Source organism: Berghia stephanieae, chromosome 4 (assembly GCF_034508935.2).
Source record: "Berghia stephanieae isolate SIO BIC M18660-M18661 chromosome 4, UCSD_Bste_1.3, whole genome shotgun sequence".
In the NCBI taxonomy this organism is placed as follows: domain Eukaryota; kingdom Metazoa; phylum Mollusca; class Gastropoda; order Nudibranchia; family Aeolidiidae; genus Berghia; species Berghia stephanieae.
Window position 1 is genome coordinate 37159819 of NC_088363.1, and position 22574 is coordinate 37182392.

At 34.9% G+C, this 22574-nt stretch overlaps 1 protein-coding gene across 3 annotated transcripts in view; it reads left to right on the forward strand.

The window, feature by feature from the left end:
* The window catches only part of LOC144970502 (uncharacterized), a 34322-nt gene that overhangs the window by 1388 nt on the left and 10360 nt on the right, over nucleotides 1-22574 (forward strand). For all 3 annotated transcript variants that reach the window (XM_078910209.1, XM_078910210.1, XM_078910211.1), the window contains exons 2-4: nucleotides 1556-2632; nucleotides 10571-10705; nucleotides 21689-21845. In XM_078910209.1, coding sequence (XP_078766335.1) covers nucleotides 1624-2632; nucleotides 10571-10705; nucleotides 21689-21845 — 1301 coding nt within the window. In that variant the 5' untranslated portion in view covers nucleotides 1556-1623. The remainder of the gene's footprint in view (nucleotides 1-1555; nucleotides 2633-10570; nucleotides 10706-21688; nucleotides 21846-22574) is intronic.

A 22574-nucleotide genomic window follows, 5' to 3' on the forward strand; every position in this document is an offset into this window, starting at 1 on the left:
TAGGTCGGGACATGACGCCTGTTAGGCGATATTACAATTTTTTTACGGACAGAGAAAACACTGTTAACAATTCACAGCCAGGTACTCATTTTACACCTGAGTACGGGAGAGAATGTGAGTAAAGAGCCTTTCCCAAGGACTCAACTCGGCGCAGAGCGAGGCTCGAATCCAGGACCTTCCGATCTGAAAGCTAATGTCATACTGCAAGACCACATGTCTGCTCGTATTTATTTAACTGGATACAAGTTATCAGACATCTTTGATTAGCTCTGCCATCATTTGCCCTGACTTTTCATGTAGAGATATTTTTTCCTGTTAATCCGTTTCAATTATTTGTTTTATCGACCGAAGAAGATACTTTGGTCCCAAAATGTTCCAAGGATGTTCTTTCATTCACTTTTGTTTAATCCTTTTTACAGTCCTCAGCTTCTAACAGCTTATTGTTCGCCTTAAGGCATGTGTCATGCAGTCGGATTGTATTGTCTTTCAGTTTGTGGCAAACTTGGCAGCCTTTTATTTGAATACCCTCAAGGTCAGAATACTTTTAGAAAGGGAAGATCCCAGATGCTTTCGGATTGGAAGGTCCTGAGTTTGAGCCTCACTCGGCGCATAGTTGAGTCCTTGGAAAAAGGCGCTTTACTCACATTCTCTCACTGTACTCAGGTGCAAAATGAGTACCTGGCCGTTAACAGCATTGTCTCTGTCCGTAAAAAAATTGTAATATCACCTGACTGTACTCTAGGTTATGTCCCATTAAGGCTGTATTTGCATGAGCCTTGACGTTTTGATCTCACTGACACAGAATGTCCCAAATGAAACCTAATATTCTGCTTGCTCTAATCGTGGAATTCTCGATATGGTTGTTGCATCATAATATGTTACCACTAAATACATATAAACCCCCCCCCCCCCCCACCCCAAAAAGAAAAGACAAACAAAAAAACAAACAGTCAGAGTAATGCCATTGAGGCTTCTATGAAAGCGGAATCACATTTCCGTTACTGCTCTGTCTGTTTGTCAAAAGTTAAAGATGAGAAAAATATGATATGTACAGAAATTCGATTAAAGGTTTAAGGTGGGCACAACTTTTCAGACTGGAAACCTACAGAAAACGCACAAAGTTGAACCGTACTATCAGCTCATTCTATTTTCTTTTTAATAATAAAATAAATAAAGGATAAAATAAAATTCCCTTTATTCATCCCATAGGGAAAATTTTAAATTTGTCTCCAGGGTCTATTCCAAGGAAAGACTAGAATAACCCAGGCATCAGCAGCAGTGCAGCGCTGCAAATTGATCTAGGTTGAGATGACTTGCTCAAGGCCGCACAATGCAGCGGTGGGTAATCAAACTCAGTACCTTTCGGGTACAAAGCAAAGACCATACCACTGAATCACACTGCTCTTTCAATAACTAGTAAAATCTATTAATTGAGCCAATTTGAGTAAAGAACAGTTTGTTATGCGTTGTGATTATTTGTTATTTATGTTCTGTAGCTTTAATACATTTTAATCACGAATTGAATAACACTGTTGTTCATTTTTCTTTCTTCCAGATTTTCGTATCATGATCCTCAGGAAATCAGGTATCAAATCTCTGTAGGACCCAGTTTAACACTAGACAATGCCTCTGTCTTACGTATTCCAACCGCAGCCTCCACCTCATCCCAAAACAACTGGAGGCAAAAGAGGTCCCTCTGCTCCAATATCTATTCCTTCATCCAATGAGGATGAGGACAGTGACACCATTATCACAGACTTCAGCCCCCCAATCCCATCCAGGCTCGTTTCTTTGGATAATTCATCCAACCCAAATTCTAAAACAAGTGTCCTTCCTCTCTCCAACTTGCCAAGTCCTCGGTCACACATAACCAACAAAAAATCTTCGTTGGTCAACAGTCCTCGTTCGTTATATAATAACAACAGTAATTTACTTACTGACTCCAATTCAAATACCAACGTATACTCTTTAAACACTTTGTCCAGCAACCATAGCAGCAATTCTGTCAACAGTGTTCACAACAATGACATTGTTTGTCCAACGATATCGAACTCAAGCACTACCCAAGGACTTAGTTCTGCAAATAATTCCAACCCGAACAATTCGAGTAACACATTACCTTCATCCATATTTTTACCAAAATCACATCCGCCATCAATATCAATTCCTTTGAGCTCTAATAATAATAATAATAATAATAATAATAATAATAATAATAATAATAATAATAATGATAATAATCCTACCATACCGTCAATATCTAATTCTGCCTTGAGCCCCACATTACCAACTCAAAACTCAAACAGCAATAATTCTAATGCCACTACCAATACCAACAGTTCCTCTCACGACAGCTCAAAGGAAAATAGCAGTCCTTCATCTAGCCCTCGAAACAGGTCGTGCAGTCCAAGTTCTACGTTTGCCTATGAACATGACCATGATTATGAAAATGTTGCGTCTCCGTGTAGCACTGCCAGTGGTCCTATCTATGTCCGACAACCTGGATTTCAACACCATGCTCACGAGGTTGTGGCAAATAAAGTAAAAAAGAAGAAAACGTCAAATCCTCTTGACATTAGGGAGAGCTTGAAGAAAAGAGAAGCAACTCCGCCAAAATTAAAACCTAAACGAGGTAAGAACTCAATTTGATTGTTTGTTAAATTTTAGAAAAGAAACACAAGATTCAGGTGTAAATGAGTACCTGTCTACAGGCAGACGGATGTCGTAAGAGTATTAGTACAAAAGGATGCCTAACACATGCCTGGTACTGTATGAAGTTGAAACATGGTTTCATATGTCCTGCTCGGGGAATGAGTAAAACATTGTGAAACATATTGAGCATGATCAATTCGTTGAAATGGCCTATGTAAATGTGACCCACCCCCCTCAAAACTGTATTATATCGGGATGACTAAGATGCTGATAATTTAATTTATAGCTAAAAATATCACTCTTGGGTTGTGTTTATGTTTTATTGAGAAGAATGATTACAGTAATTTAGAATGACAAAAATCAACATTTCATTTTTCTGATCCATTTGGCTTTAATTTAACTTTTTCACATCTAGATCATCCCTACATAATACTATTTTGAGATGAAAGGTCACCAATGTTCATATAAAGTTTAAGATTGTTTTCTGTTCAAATGAGAAAGTTTTTACAATGTTCAAGTTGAAGGCAAACAAGCCTTTTCTATAATATGGCACTGTTTAGATAGAATGCAGTTGACGTCACTCTGGTCTTTGTTAATATTTTTACCCAGCGTATTTTATGGTTAGTTCTCATTAAACAGTATTTATCATGATCAGACTATAAACATTCGAGGTTACGCGTAGTATTATGTGTTGGTACGCTATTTCTGGCTGGCGAATGTTGTGAGCTTTTTGGCAAATCGCAAAGCATCAATATTTTGGCACATTATATGTAATGTGAACATCACTCTCTAACTGGTGTTATGTCAAGGTGAACTAGAGGCTGAAGTATGACTGCAAATGAAGCTGATTGGAATTTAAATGTTTTGTTGAGACGAAATGGGTGTACTCGTTAGAGCACTGGCTTCACATGCAAAGGGACCAAGATCGATCCCGGGTGAAGTTGAGACTTTTTTCTGACCTCTGTCCAGCCAGGAGTGATCTGATTTATCTGGTGGAAAGTAGTTTGCAAAATACTAGCGTCCTCTCTAAGGGTGCAAGCAATTGCTATTGTCCGTTTCACACTATAGAAACTGGGATAAACTCTGGCTCCATGGGCTCTGAAGGACTTCAGAAAGTAGGAAACAAAAAGAACAAATATCTACATCCAAACCATTTTAAAACTAAATGTGCCTAATTGAGCCAGTAAAAATGTAAACAAATTATGGACAGTAAATATGACTCACATGGAAACAATGTAAATATACTACTACTACTACTACTACTACTACTACTACTACTACTACTACTACTACTACTACTACTACTACTACTACTACTACTACTACTACTACTACTACTACTAGTAAACAAATTATGGACAGTAAATATGACTCACATGGAAACAATGTAAATATAATACTACTACTACTACTACTACTACTACTACTACTACTACTACTACTACTACTACTACTACTACTACTACTACTACTACTACTACTACTACTACTACTACTACTACTACTACTGCTACTACTACTACTACTACTACTACTAATAATAATAATAATAATAATAATAATAATGATAATAATAATAACAATAATAATAATAATAATGATAATAATAATAATAATGATAATAATAATAATAATAATAATAATAATAATAATAATAATAATAATAATAATAATAATAATAATAATAATAATAAAAATAATAATAACAATAATAATAATTATTATAATAAGAATAATATTAATATTAATAATAATAATAATAGTAATATTGATAATAATAATAGTAATAATAATAAATATAATAATAATAATAATAATAATAATAATAATAATAATAATAATAATAATAATAATAATAATAATGATGATGATGATGATGATGATGATGATGATATGATGATGATGATGATGATGAATAATCATAATAATAATAATAATAATAATAATAATAATAATGATAATAATAATAATAACAATAAGTTAATAAATTTAAAAGACAACAACAACAACAAAAGAAAGAAAGATAAAACCAAACAAGCAAACAGCAAACCGACAAATAACAATGAAAAAACAAAACAAAACAGAAAAGAAACAAACAAAAATATTGACATTTCAGCCCTTAGTCGTCCTGAAGGGGCAACCATCTTTCTTAATCAACCTGGTGAATTTTTTGTCCTTGAATAGTCAAGCCCTGGGTCACTTGAAATGAAGCAACACCTGCAATCAACAGGACTTTGTAATCGATATAACATTGTGATTGCCGAGTAGAAATGAATGACGGAATCTTATCGATCTTACAGATCACAACAGAGGATGATACTGTGATAGCAAAACGTAGTGTGCCAGAATAACAGTAGTATCAGTCAGGGCTGTTGGAAGTCATTGCATCAATTATTGACGTGCCTAGGTCAATGTTCCTTGTTGGAGTAAGAAGCAACATCATTACCCGATACTATATATATATATATATATATAATATATATATATATATATATATATATATATATATATATATATATATATGCGTGTTATTCGTTTAGTTGAAATGCTCACAACGTTCACCAGGCAAATTTCAATATACCAACACACAAAACTATGTGTAACCTTAAACGTTTCATAGTAATAATAATAATAATAATAATACACATTTATATAGCGCTCATTCTCGTGTAAAACACAAGCTCTGGGCACTTTACAATATAAATATCAATTTTAAGTGAAAAAATAAAAAAATAAAATAATAACAACAATAACAATTCATAGCCAAATCAAGGATTCATATAGAGTCAAGAAAAACAAATACAGTAAAAATGTGTCTTGAGATTCTTTTTAAAAGTAGGTAAAGACTTGCACTCCCTCAGACCACGTGTAGTTCATTCCAAATCTTGGGGCCGAAACAAGCAAACGATCTATCACCAAATTTTGTTCTTGATCTTTTTTCCGAAATTTTCGTTTGGTCATTACATGATCTTAAAGTGTAATTTTCAAATTTACACATGACCACGTGATCTGTGAGATATGCCGGTGCTATACCAGCCAAACACTTATAAACAAGACACGCTGCTTTGTAATATGTGCGCTTTTCAATGGGCAACCAGTGGAGAGAGGCCAACAAAGGGGTTGCATGATCAAATTTTTTTTTGCCAAAAACTAATCTTGCAGCACTGTTTTGCAGTAGTTGCAATTGTTTAATAGAAGCCTGAGGCAAGTTGACAAGCAGCGAGTTACAATAGTCTAGTTTCGAAAAAATGAGGGAAACAACCAATGTTTTACATGTTCCAATTGCAATATACTGACGGATCGAACTGATTTTCTTCAATTGAAAGTATAAAGATTTACAGAGAGCAGAAATGTGAGCTGACATTTTCATTTCTGAATCAAAATAGACACCCAAATTTTTCACAGTCTTTGAAACTTTGATCTTTTCACCCCCAATCAACACCTCAAGACCATCATTCACCTTCAACAGCCCTCTATTTCCCACAATCATCACTTCTGTTTTTGACTCATTCATTTTCAACTTGTTTGCATCCATCCACTCTTTCACATCCGTCACACATTCTTCCACACGTTTCACAATATTTTCGAGATTTTTAGTTTTATCAGTAGCATAAAGTTGCGTATCATCTGCATAGAGATGATAGCGCAGCCCATGACCAGTGATGACATTAGATAATGGAGAAGTATACAAAACAAAAAGAATTGGACCCAAAACAGAGCCTTGAGGAACACCAAAAGACAATGTATGTTGACGAGAAAGTTTATCTAAAATCATAACCTGTTGCTTTCTGCCATCTAAATAAGATTCAAACCACTGCAAGACAGTCCCAGACAAGCCAAATGTTATATTAAGTCGTTTAATGAGAATACCGTGATCAATAGTATCAAACGCCGCCGAAAGGTCTAACAATGTCAGAAGAGAAACAGAACCTTTATCTAAAACATCAAGCAAATCACTCGCAACACAGCACAGAGCAGTTTCTGTGCTGTGGTAAGAACGATAAGCTGACTGAAATTTTTCCCATAGATTGTTTTCATGGAGATGTTGTGAAAGACGTCTGAGTACAACTTTTTCAAGGATTTTAGAAAGAAATGGCAGATTTGAGACGGGACGGTAGTTACTAAGGTCATTTACATTGAGATTTTGCTTTTTTATGAGAGGCTTTACAATTGCATGTTTATAGATATCTGGGACTTGTCCTGAGATAAGTGACTGATTTATAATATAAGTTATGCAAGGTAACAATTCAGGAAGACATAATTTCAAAATATTAGTTGGTAAAGGATCTAAATCACATGACTTCGAGGAAGATGAAAAAATTATTTTAGAAATTTCTTCTTCAGTTGTTTCTTTAAAACAAGAGAATCCCTGTGAACCCGAAAAAGGGTGGAAATTTATTTCTTCATTTTGCACGAGGTCAAAATTGTTCCGAATTTTCGATATTTTTCCCGAAAAGAAATCTGAAAATGCATCCGGCTGCTTTTCTACCGGAATATTAGTGGGTAGACACATGCCCTTTTCTTCCCCTAAAAGTTCCTTTGAAACAGAGAAAAATTCCTTAGTGTCCCTCACTGATGACAGTTTTGTGTTATAATAGTTTCTTTTTGCTCTTTTGCAGGTGGTTTTATACTTATGCTTTTTTGCTATATATATCAGCCGGTCAATCTCAAGGCCCGATTTTCTCCACGATGCCTCTGCATTCCTTTTTTCCCTTTTGGCAGTTTTTTCACTCTGGTTAAACCACGGAGACGGTTTCCTGGAATTTATTATTCTAGTTGTCTTTGGCGCATGCCTGTCGATGACGTTGCGCAGTACCTCGTCTGTTTTCTGTGCTGATGGTATATCCATTCTTCCTAGTTCCTCTGACAGATTGTTTTTGAAGGAACTAATGTCTATTTTTTTGGTATCCCTAGACACTATCTTGACTTTCTTTGCTTTCTCTTTGATGCATTTGAGAGTTGCCAGAATCAGATTGTGGTCTGAAATTTCTTTTTTGATATTTTTAATTGATTCAACAAGCGAGGGTGTGTCAATGATGAACCAGTCCAAGATGTGCCCCAATCTTTGAGTTGGAGAGGTCACTAACTGAGTGAGGCCATGTTCATTCAGCATATTTTTTATAATTTTAACGAGACTATTCTGATCAACATCAAACTGAATATTAAAATCGCCGATATAAATTTTTCGCTTATTTGATGTGTCTTTTGATACAAAATCTGAAAATTCGTCAGCAAAATCATTCTGTCTCAGTTTGTTCTTTTTGCTTGGGGGTGGTCTGTAGATACAAGTGATTAAAAATGAAATTTGAGGGTAGGTCAATGTGGTTTGGACACACTCGAAACTTTTGAACGAAATTGGCCTGTTTTGTATTTTAGACGAAAGAGCGTGTTTGTATATGATGGCGATCCCCCCTCCTGATCGTCCATTTCTTGGGAACGATTCCATCTTGTAGCCGGGAGGTGTCATTTCTTTCATTATAGGTTCATCACCGAACTGACGCAACCATGATTCAGTTATATATAGAATATCGATATCGTGTTGATCTATGACATCGATTATATCGAATGTCTTGTTTCTCGATGACTGTGCGTTAATATGGCCAATACAAATGTTATGATTTCCATGACTTGGTCTTGTGTCATTTGTCAATATTTTTGTTAACGTCTGTGGTGGTCGAGTTGAACGATGACAGTTCACTGGACGTCGCGGGACTGTTGTTTCAATTACATGTTGTTTACGTCGACCACCACGTTTACAGACAATCTTTTGTTGATTGTAATGGTGTTCACGTTTGAGGTCGGAATGTGTGTTTTCAATTTGTAAACAATAAAAGCGCAGGGTGAATAAAAGTCCAACGACAGCCGACAGTAAAAATTGATTGTGAGAACGAGTAAAAATGGCGGGGTCTTGGTGAAACATTGTAAAATAGTCCGAAACAATTTCGATAAAAATGATGTCAAAACCGTATAAAATATAATTAAAGCAATATCACAATGGTATCTTACGTGTTGTACAAAAATCCTTGAATAAAAATTGAATTGAAATAAGACGTGTAAATCCTTGAAATCGGTAAAAATTGAAGAGAAATGTCACAACAACAAAAACACGTCTTGCCTGTTAGGCAACTACACACATAGTCTGATTGATTTAATTTTGTGAGAACTACTCATAAGAATGGCTGGCTAAAATCAATAACAAATAGCTATTTGTGAGGTCAATTTCGTTTCGTCTATTTTTATATTGATGCTTATATTGGGTTGGGGTTGTGGTTGGGGGGAGGAGCTGGGGAGATGCAAAAATCAAATGGAAAATATAAAAAAATTAAATTAAATGTTTAATAAAATGATTAATTGAAAATCAAATGAAGAATCACAAAGAGGTTTTAGTTCCGTGTGATATGACAACACGACTTGCTGAATCGATCGTGTCTTTCATGTAACCTTTAATGAAGCTGGTCGCTTTTAGGACTAATGCGTTTTTGAATGCATGGCGATTAATTGTGGCCCATCACCATCCTGCTCAAAAGGGTATCGTGTCCGGCCGGATGCATCGGCCTCAGACAAGTGAAGTTAACAACTGAACAGATAAGACATACAAACTTTCGGCTTTTTTTTGCAATGCAAGATATTGACTTTATTCGACCGCTGCGTGGTCTAGTAGTATGACACTCGCTTCCGATCGGGCGGAAGGTCCTGGGTTCGAGCCTCGCTCGGCGCATAGTTGAGCTCTAGGAGAAAGCTCTTTACTCATATTCTCTCGCCGTACTCAGGTGTTAAATGAATACCTGCAGTTATTAGAAAGGAACGTTTAAAGTTTTTTTAGTTTTTTTTTTTTTTTTAAAGAAAAGAATTCTGAATCCCTACTGTCTCTGATATATCTTGGAAGGGAGTTCCCGATATGGGGTGCCGAATATTCAAACCAAAGCTCGCCAATTTTGCGTGTCATTTTTATGTATTTGAATTTATTTTTTATTTATTTTATATTTTATATTTGTATTCTTTAATTGTTTTGAGAGAATGTGAGTAAAGAGTCTTTTCCAAGGATTAAACTATATGCGCCGCTCAAACTCAGGACCTCCCGCTACGAAAGCGAGTGTCATAATACTAGAACATAGCCACACTTTCAATTAAAGCATTGGTGTGTTAATATCTAAAAAGGTGGGTGTCGGACAAAGCAGAAAGAAAAATAAATAATAATAATTAAAAAATCAAAATAATGTAGCTGGGATCGAACCTTGGACCTTCTGATCATTGATTCTATATCTTGATCCCCAGCCGAGCTGAATTTTTAGATGACCCCCACCCCCTTTATTTTCCTTTCTGTTTTCTCTGACAAGAGAAATAAAACTCACGTGTTACTTTTTAAAAAAATGTCTTTTATTCGTCTTCTAGTAGTTGTTGACCTGACGGACACTTGTGGGAATCTGATGCCTCGCTATGTGGAAAGAAAAATCTCTCTAAAATTTATTGTTTTGTTTTAGGCGCCTAGAACTGTATGTATATGGAATAGGCGCGGTATAAATGATCTATATTATTATTATTATTATTATTATTATTATTATTATTATTATTATTATTATTATTATTATTATTATTATTTATTATTTATTATTATTATTATTATTATTATTATTATCTATAGATAGTATGCGCTTGGCTACGGAGTTCACAACATTGCCATCCGGAAGTTTAACGAACACACAAAACTATGTGTAACCATGAACTCTTATAGTCTGGCTATTACAGTTTAGTGACAATTACTCATAAACACGGATGGCAAAAACAATAACAAAGACCCGAGTGACGTCAACTTCGAACTATCTATATTGTTTTTTTTTTTTTTTAATGTTTTATTAGCCAGACCTAGCGAGTATTTGACTACAAAATCAATACACTCATATATTCCTTCTTCCAACAGCGAGCATTCCCATGAAACTGCGAGCCCTCCCCCAATCATTCTGGCAACAACCTAACGTAACACAACAAGTGTCACCAGCCACTATGTTTCCTATTCTACCTCCTCTTTGTAACAAGGATTCAGAAGAAGCTATGGGTAGGTACCTCTTTGGATAGTAGATAACACGGTGTTTTAATTATTGCTTCACAGGAAAAGAGAGAGAGAGAGAGAGAGAGAGAGAGAGAGAGAGAGAGAGAGAGAGAGGGGAGAGAGAGAGAGAGAGAGAGAGAGAGAGAGAGAGAGAGAGAGAGAGAGAGAGAGAGAGAGAGATGTATGAATCTATGAAGTGTTCGACTATAATTTAAGAAGGTAGAATTATATTAGCATTCCCAGCTCTTATTACGCCTACAACATTGTTTCTGCCCTTCACTGCATCATCATGGCAGAATAAAATGACAAAATATGACGTGATGACGTAGTCGTCAAAAACAACGTTATAGGCGTAATAAGAATAAGAGGTACGGATACTAATACAGCTAGCTAGCTAGATTTAATATAGTTAGATAGATAAATTGAGAGAGAGAGAGAGAGAGAGAGAGAGAGAGAGAGAGAGAGAGAGAGAGAGAGAGCTGTTTACGGTGCCTCCTATAACCCCCCCCCCCCCCCACACACACACACACACTCTTTTTTTTCAAACCCCAGTCCAATCTCAGTCCTCTCCCATTCAATATCTATTATTCTGATTGTATTCAACCTTGAAGATCTTGAGTCATTTGACAAGCCATCAAACACACACACACACACACACACACACACACAAACACACACACACACCCATATATATATATATATATATATATATATATATATATATATATATATATATATAGCCCGAATAGGTATTTGATTAGCTATGTACGTATGTTTAATGGCATTCTATCATGAATGACAAACTGCTCTATCTTTAATCAATAGTTATACTACCGGACTCCGAAAAAAAGTGTATTAAAAATTTTGGCCAGAAAACTCTCCCTTCAAATATTGATCGATCAACATGACCCTCACATTAGTAAAATCTCTTCACGAAGTCCCATTTTTGAGAGATTTTTTTGGTGTTGCCAAGATGAGGGTCGTTGTAATCGATCGATATTTTAAGGACGAATTTTTTCTGGCCAAACTTTTAAATACATGTTTTCCAGAGTAGGGTTCAAAAAGTAGCTATAACATGACGATGTAATTGGCGATATAAATAACTACTATTGGCTCTTTTCATTTACAAGGATTTGTGAGGCGGTCAGAATTTAGGACACGTTTCATTGCAAAACACAGTGGTGCTAAAGTATTAGGGACATGCCCACGATCTTACTAATCTCATAATGTTAGGCTTTAAGAGCACAGTAACTATGACTATCGGGCATGGGTTTTGTATATCGGATTTTGTACCGGTTCTTTCGTCATCAACTGTATATTGTATTATGGTGTCCCCTATGACGTAATTTCTCGCCAGAATGCTTTACCCCTCCCCCCCCCCCCCCTTCCTCCCCCTTTCCCAAACAAACAAAAAAATTAATTAAATTTTAAAAAAAGCAAAACAAATCCAACCCCCCCCCCCCTCACAAAAACCCCACAAAAACAAAAACAAACAAACAACACTAAACGTGCTCAAAGCGCTCTACAAGGGGTCCCTTACCAACAGCAACACGTAACATATAGAACGAGACATGACGCCTGTTTGGCGATATTACACTTTTTTTCCGACAGAGAAAACGCTGTTAACGTCAGGTACTCATTTTACACCTGAGAACAGTGAGAGAATGTGATTCAAGAGCCTTTTCTAAGGACTCAACTATGCGCCAGAGCGAGGTTCGAACCCAAGACCTTCCAATTTCCGAAAGCGAGTGTCATACCACAATAACTACATAGCCGCGCAAAGCTTACAAGCTTAAAATTGTTTTGCTAAAATAACAAAAACAAAAATAAAATAAATAAACCCCCCCCCCCCCAAAAAAAAAACCAAAAACAAAACAAACACAAAAAACAAAAGAAAAAAAACATACAAATAATATATATATGTATTGTTCATGTTGTATAGAGACGCGTTTTTCTTCGCGATACGGCAATTCTTACCAAGTCTATTAAGACTAGAATTATTAAATAGATTATTAAAATAAATTATTAATTAACAGCCGCATTCCCCGCTGTTTACTGGTACGACAGCCATTCAACTTAATGACAAGTGGTCGTCTCTCGTAAATGTTTTATTTTGATATCGAACAACCGTGTCACAAAACCCCATAAATAGCTCTTAGAAATAGCTCGGAACCATAATCACCCACCAACAACGTCATTACGTCTTAATAATAAATAATAATATAATAATAATAATAATAATAATAATAAAATAATAATAATAATAATAATAATAATAATAATAATAATAATATTATTATTATTATAATAATAATTATAATAATGATGATGATGATGATGATAATAATAATAATAATAATAATAATAATAATAATAATAATAATAATGATAATGATGATGATGATGATGATGATGATGATGATGGTGATGATGATGATGATGATGATGATTTTTATTATTATTATTATTATTATTATTATTATTATTATTATTATTATTATTATTATTATTATTATTATTATTATTGTTTATTGTTATTATTATTATTATTATTATTATTATTATTATTATTATTATTATTATTATTATTATTATTATTATTATTATTATTATTATTATTATTATTATTATTATTATTATTATTTTGGCTATTGTTATTTTTATTTCTGTGAGTTTCATGCAACAACATTTACATCACTATTTCCACCTCAACGTTTATTTTCCGACTCTGTCTCACCTTGATACTATCTATACCTATTAGTATTATTATACACGGGTCACGCACATTAAAAAAGTTGAGGTTTTATATAGCGCAATATCCACTCAACGTGCTCAAATACCTTTACTAGGGGTCCCTGTCTAACAGCAACACTGAACATGTAGGACGAGACATGATATTACAATTTTTTTTTCGGACAGAGACAACGCTGTTAACGGCCAGGTACTCATTTTACACACGAGTACGGTGAGAGAACATGAGTAAAGAGCTCTTTTTTTTCCAAGGGTAAACCCTCGAACCCTGGACCTTCAATTCTGATCCGAATCGAGTGCCATACCACAAGACCAGCATAGCCGCACATTACAGGTATGCCAAGTCACCGCTCAGAGTTCGATTCCTAATCCACTGTGTCCGCGTATCCTTACGACACGACACAGCAGCGGGTTGGATTATCTCAGCCTGGTTCTAATTCAATAGACGTTGAATACCAGTCGATAAGCATGAGATTTCCAGGGGCAACTCGCTATAATATTATTATATTCTAGTAAGGAGCCAAGATAATAATAATAATAATATGGCGAGGATAAGAAAAGATCGGCCAGATAATAAAATGTGGACTTATTGATTGATTGATTCGTGTTACGCATTGTTAGGTTGGCTAGGCTAGAAAGAAGCAATCTCACGCTCATTCAGTCCTTATTCAGTTTATTTATGTGTGTTTATATATTATTATTATGGTCAATTTATGGTTATTTATTTATTAATTAATTAATTTTTTCACTCACTTGTCTATTTATTATTTATATTTATTGATTATATCCATTTTTATTTATTTATCTATTTATTTATTTTGGTAGTTCATTTTACTTGCATTGATTTGGTATTATATGTGAATGCATGGTTCATATTGGCAATTGCCGAAAATAAACCGTTGAATTTGAATTTGGTCTTTGCTTCGTGCCCGAAAGGTGCCGAGTACGAGTTCAATTGAAAAGAATATATAATACGTGTTACGGCAGTTAACTGGTTAAAAATGGTTTTTAAAGCTACGCAAGAAAGTTGTGGATTTCTAATAATTTTATTATACACTGATATGCCAATGTGTCTAAGACTATGCACCATATTTCATCGTTTCACTGTTGACTTCAAAAAGACTACGTACCTCACATCATATATATATAATAATGATGATGATGATGATGATGATGATGATGATGATGATGATGATGATGATGATGATGATGATGATGATGATGATGATGGTGATGGATGGTGATGATGGTGATAGATGATGGTGATATGATGATGGTCATGATGATGATGGTATGATTATGATATGATAATAATATTAATATGATAATGATATAATAATAATAATTAATAATAATAATAATAATAATAATAATAATAATAATAATAATTAATAATAATATAATAATAATATAATAATAATAATAATACAACAAATAAAAACAAAACAACAACAACAACAAAACAACAACAAATTGAGGGGGGGGGGCGTTTTCAAGCACTATGATCAAATTTGAGTGATGAGGGGCACATTTTCAAAATTAATCTGCGATCTTGCAAACTAACTTGTTTAGTGGCCAGATACTCTCTTATCTGCCGATTATTGAAAGTGAAAAACCGCCCTCCTCGCCACACCCTCCCCCCTCCGCCGAACAAACCCCTACCACCCCCCCCCACTTCCCCCCCCCACGACGTATCATTAACCTAACCCAACCCAACTTTTTCTCTATAATAATATGTAGTCATTCAGAGGCAATTAGTCTCAGGACGAGTTTATCCGTTTTTTTTTATAGCGTAACTCTGCTACACTTTGGATAGGATGATAGTCATTGCAAAGTACTTTCGTCAGATCTAATTGACCAGATCTCACTCACTGCTGGTGGAAGTGTAGGGGAAGGGGGTTGGGGTGGGTCAACCAAAATTAAAACAAATCTCGACTGCACCCGGGATCGATCTCGATCTCTTTGCTCGTGAAGCGAGTGCTCTACCAACTGAGCTATCGGGACCTCGCCTGTCAATTAGTCCCAAATCTAAAACTTCTTAAATGTGATAAAGTCTCGGGTTTGAAACTATTTTACAAGTTGAAGGTAAAGGTCATCTTATTAGATCGATATTTAGAATCAAACTTAAATACAGTGACCGCCTGTAAAGCGCTTTGAGCACGTGGATATATTGCGCTTTATAAAAGTTCAACTTTTATTTTAATTTTTAAAATTACAAAATACGGTGGCTTAAAACGCACACACACACACAACGCACACAAACACACACACACACAACTCACACACAAAACACACACACACACACACATACACAAACACCCACAACGCACACACACAACACACACACATACACAACACACACAGCAAACACACAAAACACACACAAACACACACACAACGCACACAAACACACACACAAACACAAAACACACACACAAACACACACACAAAACACAGTATTATATAATGTAGTCAATCATAAATTGATTATAAATAGAATAGAAAAGAGGGTGGGACATGATTCGATTTTAATAAATAAAGGGACCTTGCAATACGTAAGCGGAGTTCTATCAGGAATTATAATGCAAAATTAATCGATAAAATAACAATCGATATCATTTTATTTATATGATGATAAACACCCGAGGCCCCCCGCATCGACTGTCTTGAATATAGGTGCTTATATAAAAATATGTTTTATATTATGGGTTGATGATTAACTCGTTCTATCCCAACATTTCTTATAATTAAGAAAAAAATGATTTAAAGTATATGTTTTATTAGTAAGTGTATGTAAACTTCAGCCACTCTTTTGTAAAAAAATAAAATAAAATAAAACAAAACAAAACAGACCCAAACAACTTTTGAGGTACTTTACCTCATTAAAACACACTTTTTGTTGTTGTTGATTTTTTTTTTTTTTTGGCAGAGGAAGGGCTTTTTGTATTGCATGTAGTAACATCTCAAACATTTCCAAAAGTAGTGATAGAGCCGGGTTATCATCAGCCCACGACTTCTACAACATTGTATCGAGCGTTAGCTCTCATCAGGAAGTGATGCTTGGTAACAACACTCAGGATATAAGGATTACGATGAAATGCAAATGTCTTAATGAAAATACCTTAATGAATGGGCGTCCGTCCCTACTTGACACGGACGAATGAGTGTGAGACACGGCTTTAGTTTAATAATAATAATATACTATTCTTGGCAATGATACAATGGACGACAACAGGCTTTAGTTCAAACCAGAAAGGCTATATTTATTATGGGTTCCCTGGTTTAACCCGTTAAATGCAGTGCTCTTGAAAGACCTTACCTTAGACCAGAGCTGCTATCTGCCAACTTGAAATGCCAAAAATTCGTTGTTTCCAAGGCAAATAATGAAAACGTCACAAGAAATAGCATTTGCAAGTCAATTATTTGCCCTCAGCATAATCAAAATATGCTCCAAAGTCCTAAATACAGGCAGCGTGGCTCAGCGGTATGGTGTTTGCTCCGAACCCAAGAGGTACCAAGTTCGACTACCCGCCTCGCTCTGTGACCTTGAGCAAGTTACCTCGCCCTAGCTCACTTTGCGGCTCTGTATTCCAGTCTTCCCTTGGAAAAGACCCTAAAGACAAATAAGACAGATACATGATTTTTTATATTTTTTATTATACAGTTTTTAAGCAACCGGACTCTCCTTTTCAACAAGATTTTTGAATCAAAAATGTCTATGCAGTTCTCCAGCTGGAGCCAAAAATTCGCAATTCTACAAATTTTTCGTAGCACTAGGCAGGTCTGCCATAGACCTTAGTTCCTCCCGTGTCTTTGACACATTGGGTCTTCCAGATTCGCCATTCCTTCTTGTCATGTGCTGCCATGTGTGCCTCGTCCCATGTCAGCTCCCTGGTTTTAAGGTCTTTGTCGACAGTTGCTTTCCAAGTCGTCTTTGGTCTTCTTCGATTTCGTCTACTCTACTGTTATCATTTTACCATTCAAATGCTTCCTTTACTCTGGAAAGACTCGTATTTGAACATTTAGCCAGAAAACTCGCCCTTCAAATATCGGTCGATTTAAATGAGCCTCATCTTGGCAAAAAACAAAAAACAGACAAACAAACAAAAAACAAAAAACAAAACAAAAACAAAAACAAAAAAAAAAAAAAACAAAAAAAAAAAAAAATAAAAAAAACTAAAACAAACGCTCAAACCTGGGACTTAAGAGGACCTCGCGATGTTCAAGTTTTGAAAGTTATTTTTTTTTTCTTCCAAAAAGGGTCATTTTAAAAAAATCGATCGAAGGACGTTTTTTTTCTGGCCAAAATTTTAAATACGTGTTTTTCCAGAGTTTGGCAGTTAACTGCTTAATAGTGTTTTATTCTTGGCAATGAAGCAATGTTTAGTTTCATAATTTATTTTTGGCAATGGATATATCTCTGACCCTACCCCGTAAACAACATTGAAAAACTGTTTTGTTTATAAAAGAAGTTCCCACATACAATGGCGGTCATTGACTTTTTTTTCCGTAAGATATTGATTGATCTCTACCGTCAACTCGGGTAAATTTGCCTCAAATAAAATTTGGAGCATTTTGAATAAGCTCAGCTTTGGTGCAGCTGTTGTACCCGTTAAAAGACTTGACTTTTTATCAAAGGAAATAATTGCCGCAAAACAAAACAATCTCTCATTGGTCGAAAATTCAAGAGGCAAAGTTTCCCCTCTCGGCAAAGTTACCCCGGTTGACGGGACTGAATATTATTATATTTGTCACTCACCACCTCAAAATGGCATTATGTCAATTCAGAAAAAAAGTGTGGAGAGGACACTTTTATCAATAATGATCAGATATATAGGGTATGGAGAAGTGTCAGAGGAAAACAGAGAATATAAAATAAATATCATGGTGTCGGAGCCAACCTGAGATAGTAGATGGATAGAAAGATAGATAGATAGATAAATAGGTATATAGATAGATAGATAGATAGATAGATAGAGAGAGAGAGAGAAAGAGAGAGAGAGAGAGAGAGAGAGAGAGAGAGAGAGAGAGAGAGAGAGACCGTTGTAATAATATTATCTAACAACCACCTCGACAATAACAACAAATAGCCGTCATTTGAAAATTTGGACAGAAAGCTCGTCCTTCAAATATCGATCGATTTAATCTTGACTTCGCGAAGTCCCGGGTTTGAAAGTTTTTGCCAAGATGAGGCTATTTAATTCGATTGATATTCGAAGGACAAGTTTTCTGGCCAAATTAAAAACAAAAGTAATATGGGTTTTTTTTTTCCAGAGGACGGCAGTATTGCTGATGGACTTGACTGACAATAACAATAGGGCTAGGTCGTGAACAGTCGCAGGATACACTGATGAATGTTGTTACTGATCGAGTGATCGACTATCGATCGATTGCCGTTCATTCATTGATCTCTGCACAGAATGAATTGATTCATCAGGCGGGCGGATAGGCTTGGAATGCCGCGGCGCGTGATGCTGACTGCTGGGACAATAGGCTCCGAGAAAGGTCATTATTATTTATTGCTGGGGGATTCAGGCTCGCTACCTACGAGGAGCGATTGTTGTTGCTGCGATCTTTTTTTTTTTTGAGTTTTCATTGGTTTGTTATCGTTTGATGCTGTTTTTTTTTTTTTACTCTTGTTGTTGAAGTATTAGCAGTTGTGGGAGTTGTTACAGTAGTAGTAGTAGTAGTAGTAGTAGTAGTAGTAGTAGTAGTAGTAGTAGTAGTAGTAGTAGTAGTAGTAGCAATACTAGCAGTCGTAGTAGTAGTAGTAGTAGTAGTAGTAGTAGTAGTAGTAGTAGTAGTAGTAGTAGTAGTAGTAGTAGTAGTAGTAGTAGTAGTAGTAACGATAATAATAATGATAATAATAATAATAATAATAATAATAATAATAATAATAATAATAATAATAATAATATAATAATAATAATAATAATAATAATAATAATAATAATAATAATAATAATAATAATAATAATAATAATAATAATAATAATAATAATATATAATAATAATAATAATAATAATAATAATAATAATAATAATAATAATAATATAAAAATAATAATAATAATATTATTATTATTATTATTATTATTATTATTATTATTATTATTATTATTATTATAATGATAGTAGCAACAGTAGCATTAGTAGTAACAGAAGTAGTAATAGTAGTAGTAGTAGTAATAGTAGTAGTAGTAGTAGTAGTAGTAGTAGTAGTAGTAGTAGTAGTAGTAGTAGTAGTAGTAGTAGTAGTAGTAGTGGATTTATAAGAGTTATCAATTTTCTTATCAAAGTTAATCGACCCTATCCAGACGTTGTTCGATTCATTATCAATTCTACCATTGTACATCGTTATCAATGAATTATCATCATGACTAACTCACCGACGTTCTTATTCAACTTGAGATAAACACCATCATTTATCACCGAATTGCTTATCTAGCTCTCTTTGTAAATCGGACATCTATATCCGTTACTTTATCAGACCACAGTAAAGTAGATATACATCTGTCCTTTAAATTGCATGTATAAATACGCCGCTCCACTTTTCTATTAGTCGAATAAACAAACATATCGTTCCATTTTCATTTCAGTCCACATATTCGTCCATCCGTCCATCCATCTAGCCATCCCGTTCATCCCGCTCATTTATTCATTCATCCATCCATCCATTCATCTATCCATCCAATACATCCATCCATTCATATAATACATCCGTTCACCTATCCATCCATCCATCCATCCATCCATCCATCCATCCATCCATCCATCCAATACATTTGTTCACCCATCTATCCATCCATTCATTCATCCAACCATCCATCCAACCATCCATCCATCCATCTAATACATCCGTTCATCCAGGGGACAACTTGGCTTAGCGCGGTACTGTCTTTGCTTCGTACTCGAAATGTATCGAGTTCCAATACCCGCTGCGTTTTGTGGCCTTGAGCAAGTCACCTCCCCCTAGCTCAATTTGCGGCGCTGCTCTGTGGCTGACCCCTGGGTTATTCCAGTCTTCCATTGGAATAGACCCTAAAGACAAATTTCCCTTATGATATGAATAAAGGGAATTACAATAAAAAAAAAAATCATCCATCCATCCATCCATTTACCCATCCATCCGTCCATCCGTTCACCCATCCATCCATCCATCCATCCATCCATGTTTTCATCCATTGATCTGTTTATCTTAAGTATAACTTCTCGTACATACTGCGCACATCGTAAAGCTTGCCAGTTTGGCTCTTTTTATGTACGAACACTTGAATAACCTTAGTCATTACCCGAATGCATATACTGATGCATAACTGATTTAAGTGGAGTAATTAAAACAAACAAGCCCGCTTTACCATTAGCTTTATCAACAATGCTATAGTTCCCTTTTATATGCCTGCCTACTTGGAATTTGCAAAAACTTCGTAGTTTTCAGGGGTAATGACATAAAAATATATATTTTAAAAATTGATCTTTACAAGGGGTCCCTGACCAACAGCAACATGTAATACGTAGAACGAGACATGACGCCTGTTAGGCATTATATTATTTTTCTTCCGACATGGACAGCGCTGTTAACGGTCAGGTATTCATTTTACACCTATGTACGGCGAGAGAATGTGAGTAAAGAGCCTTTTCCAAAGACTCAACCATGCGCCGAGCGAGGCTCGAACACAAGACCTTCCGATCCGAAAGCGAGTGTCATACCACAAGACCACACAGCCGCACAAGACATTATAACTACCATTAAAAATGACCAATTTGTGTTTAAATTCATTAAATCAATGCTTTAAACTCGTATATATACTAGCTCTGGCAACAAAACCGCATTAACCCTCACCTTACCAGCCATTTTCAGGATTTTCCCCTAAACTAACACAAAAATAGATTTGTCATCACTCAAACACAAAAGCAGTAAAGTTCTTGCGGTACATAATTTCTTTAGCAAATCTTGCTCTACAAAACACTGTTCATTTTCTTTAAACATTTATCATGTACAAGAGAAATTTGAACAAGAAAAATGTTGGTTGTATCGTAACGAATGTGGCGGTTTTCCTATAGTTGATAAGGAGAGGGTTAAAGAAGTTTATTGAATTAAAGATCTTTATATAATTTCAATTAGGACCCATAAATTCGTAGTTCTACGAAATGTTGGTAGTCGTAGACAGGTCTGCTATTATTGATTCTCATTCATAAATGTATAATATATTTTATTTTTGAATCCCTTTAATCCAGATGAGAGGCCCACAACGCCACCGGACGACAAAGAGGGGACCAAAAGAATCTCAGAGAGGAAAATCACCGTTGCCCACCCTGACCTGCTTTTCAAACTCTTCGAAGGCATCGGAGATGAGAAAAAAACGAGTCAGACCAAACCAAAACAAATTAACAGGCAAGGCATTGGGACAATACTGCCGTACTCTGGAAAAACGCCATAATAAAAATTTTGGCCAGAAAACTGTCCTTCAAATATCCATCGATTTACATGACCCTCGTCTTGGCAAAACCTCTCAAACCTGGGACTTTCGCAATCCCAGGTTTGAGAGATTTGCCAAGATGAGAGTCATTTAAATCGATCAATATTTAAAGGACGGGTTTTCTGGCCAAATTTTTGAATAGGGGTTTTTCCAGAATACGGCAGAATAGTATATCTACTCAACTACTTTCTCATCTATCCACCTCTTTTTTCTTTTCGAAATGAATTCTAAGTTAATAGAGGCCATGGACAGTATAAAGTATAGAATATCTTTAAAACAACAACAACAACACCGAAAGACCAAAACAAAAGAACAACAACAACAACAACAACAACAACAACATCATAGCCAATTTAATGACTAAATATGGAAAAATTCGGTCCAAAACCCTTTCATCAACCATCAACGAACAATAAATCATCATCATCATCATCATCATCATCATCATCATCATCATCATCATCAACATTTTTATTATTATTATTATTATTATTATTATTATTATATATTATTATTATTATTATTATTATTATTATTATTATTATTATTATTATTATTATTATTATTATTATTATTATTATTATTATTATTATTATTATTATTATTATTATTATTATTATTATTATTATTATTATTATTATTAT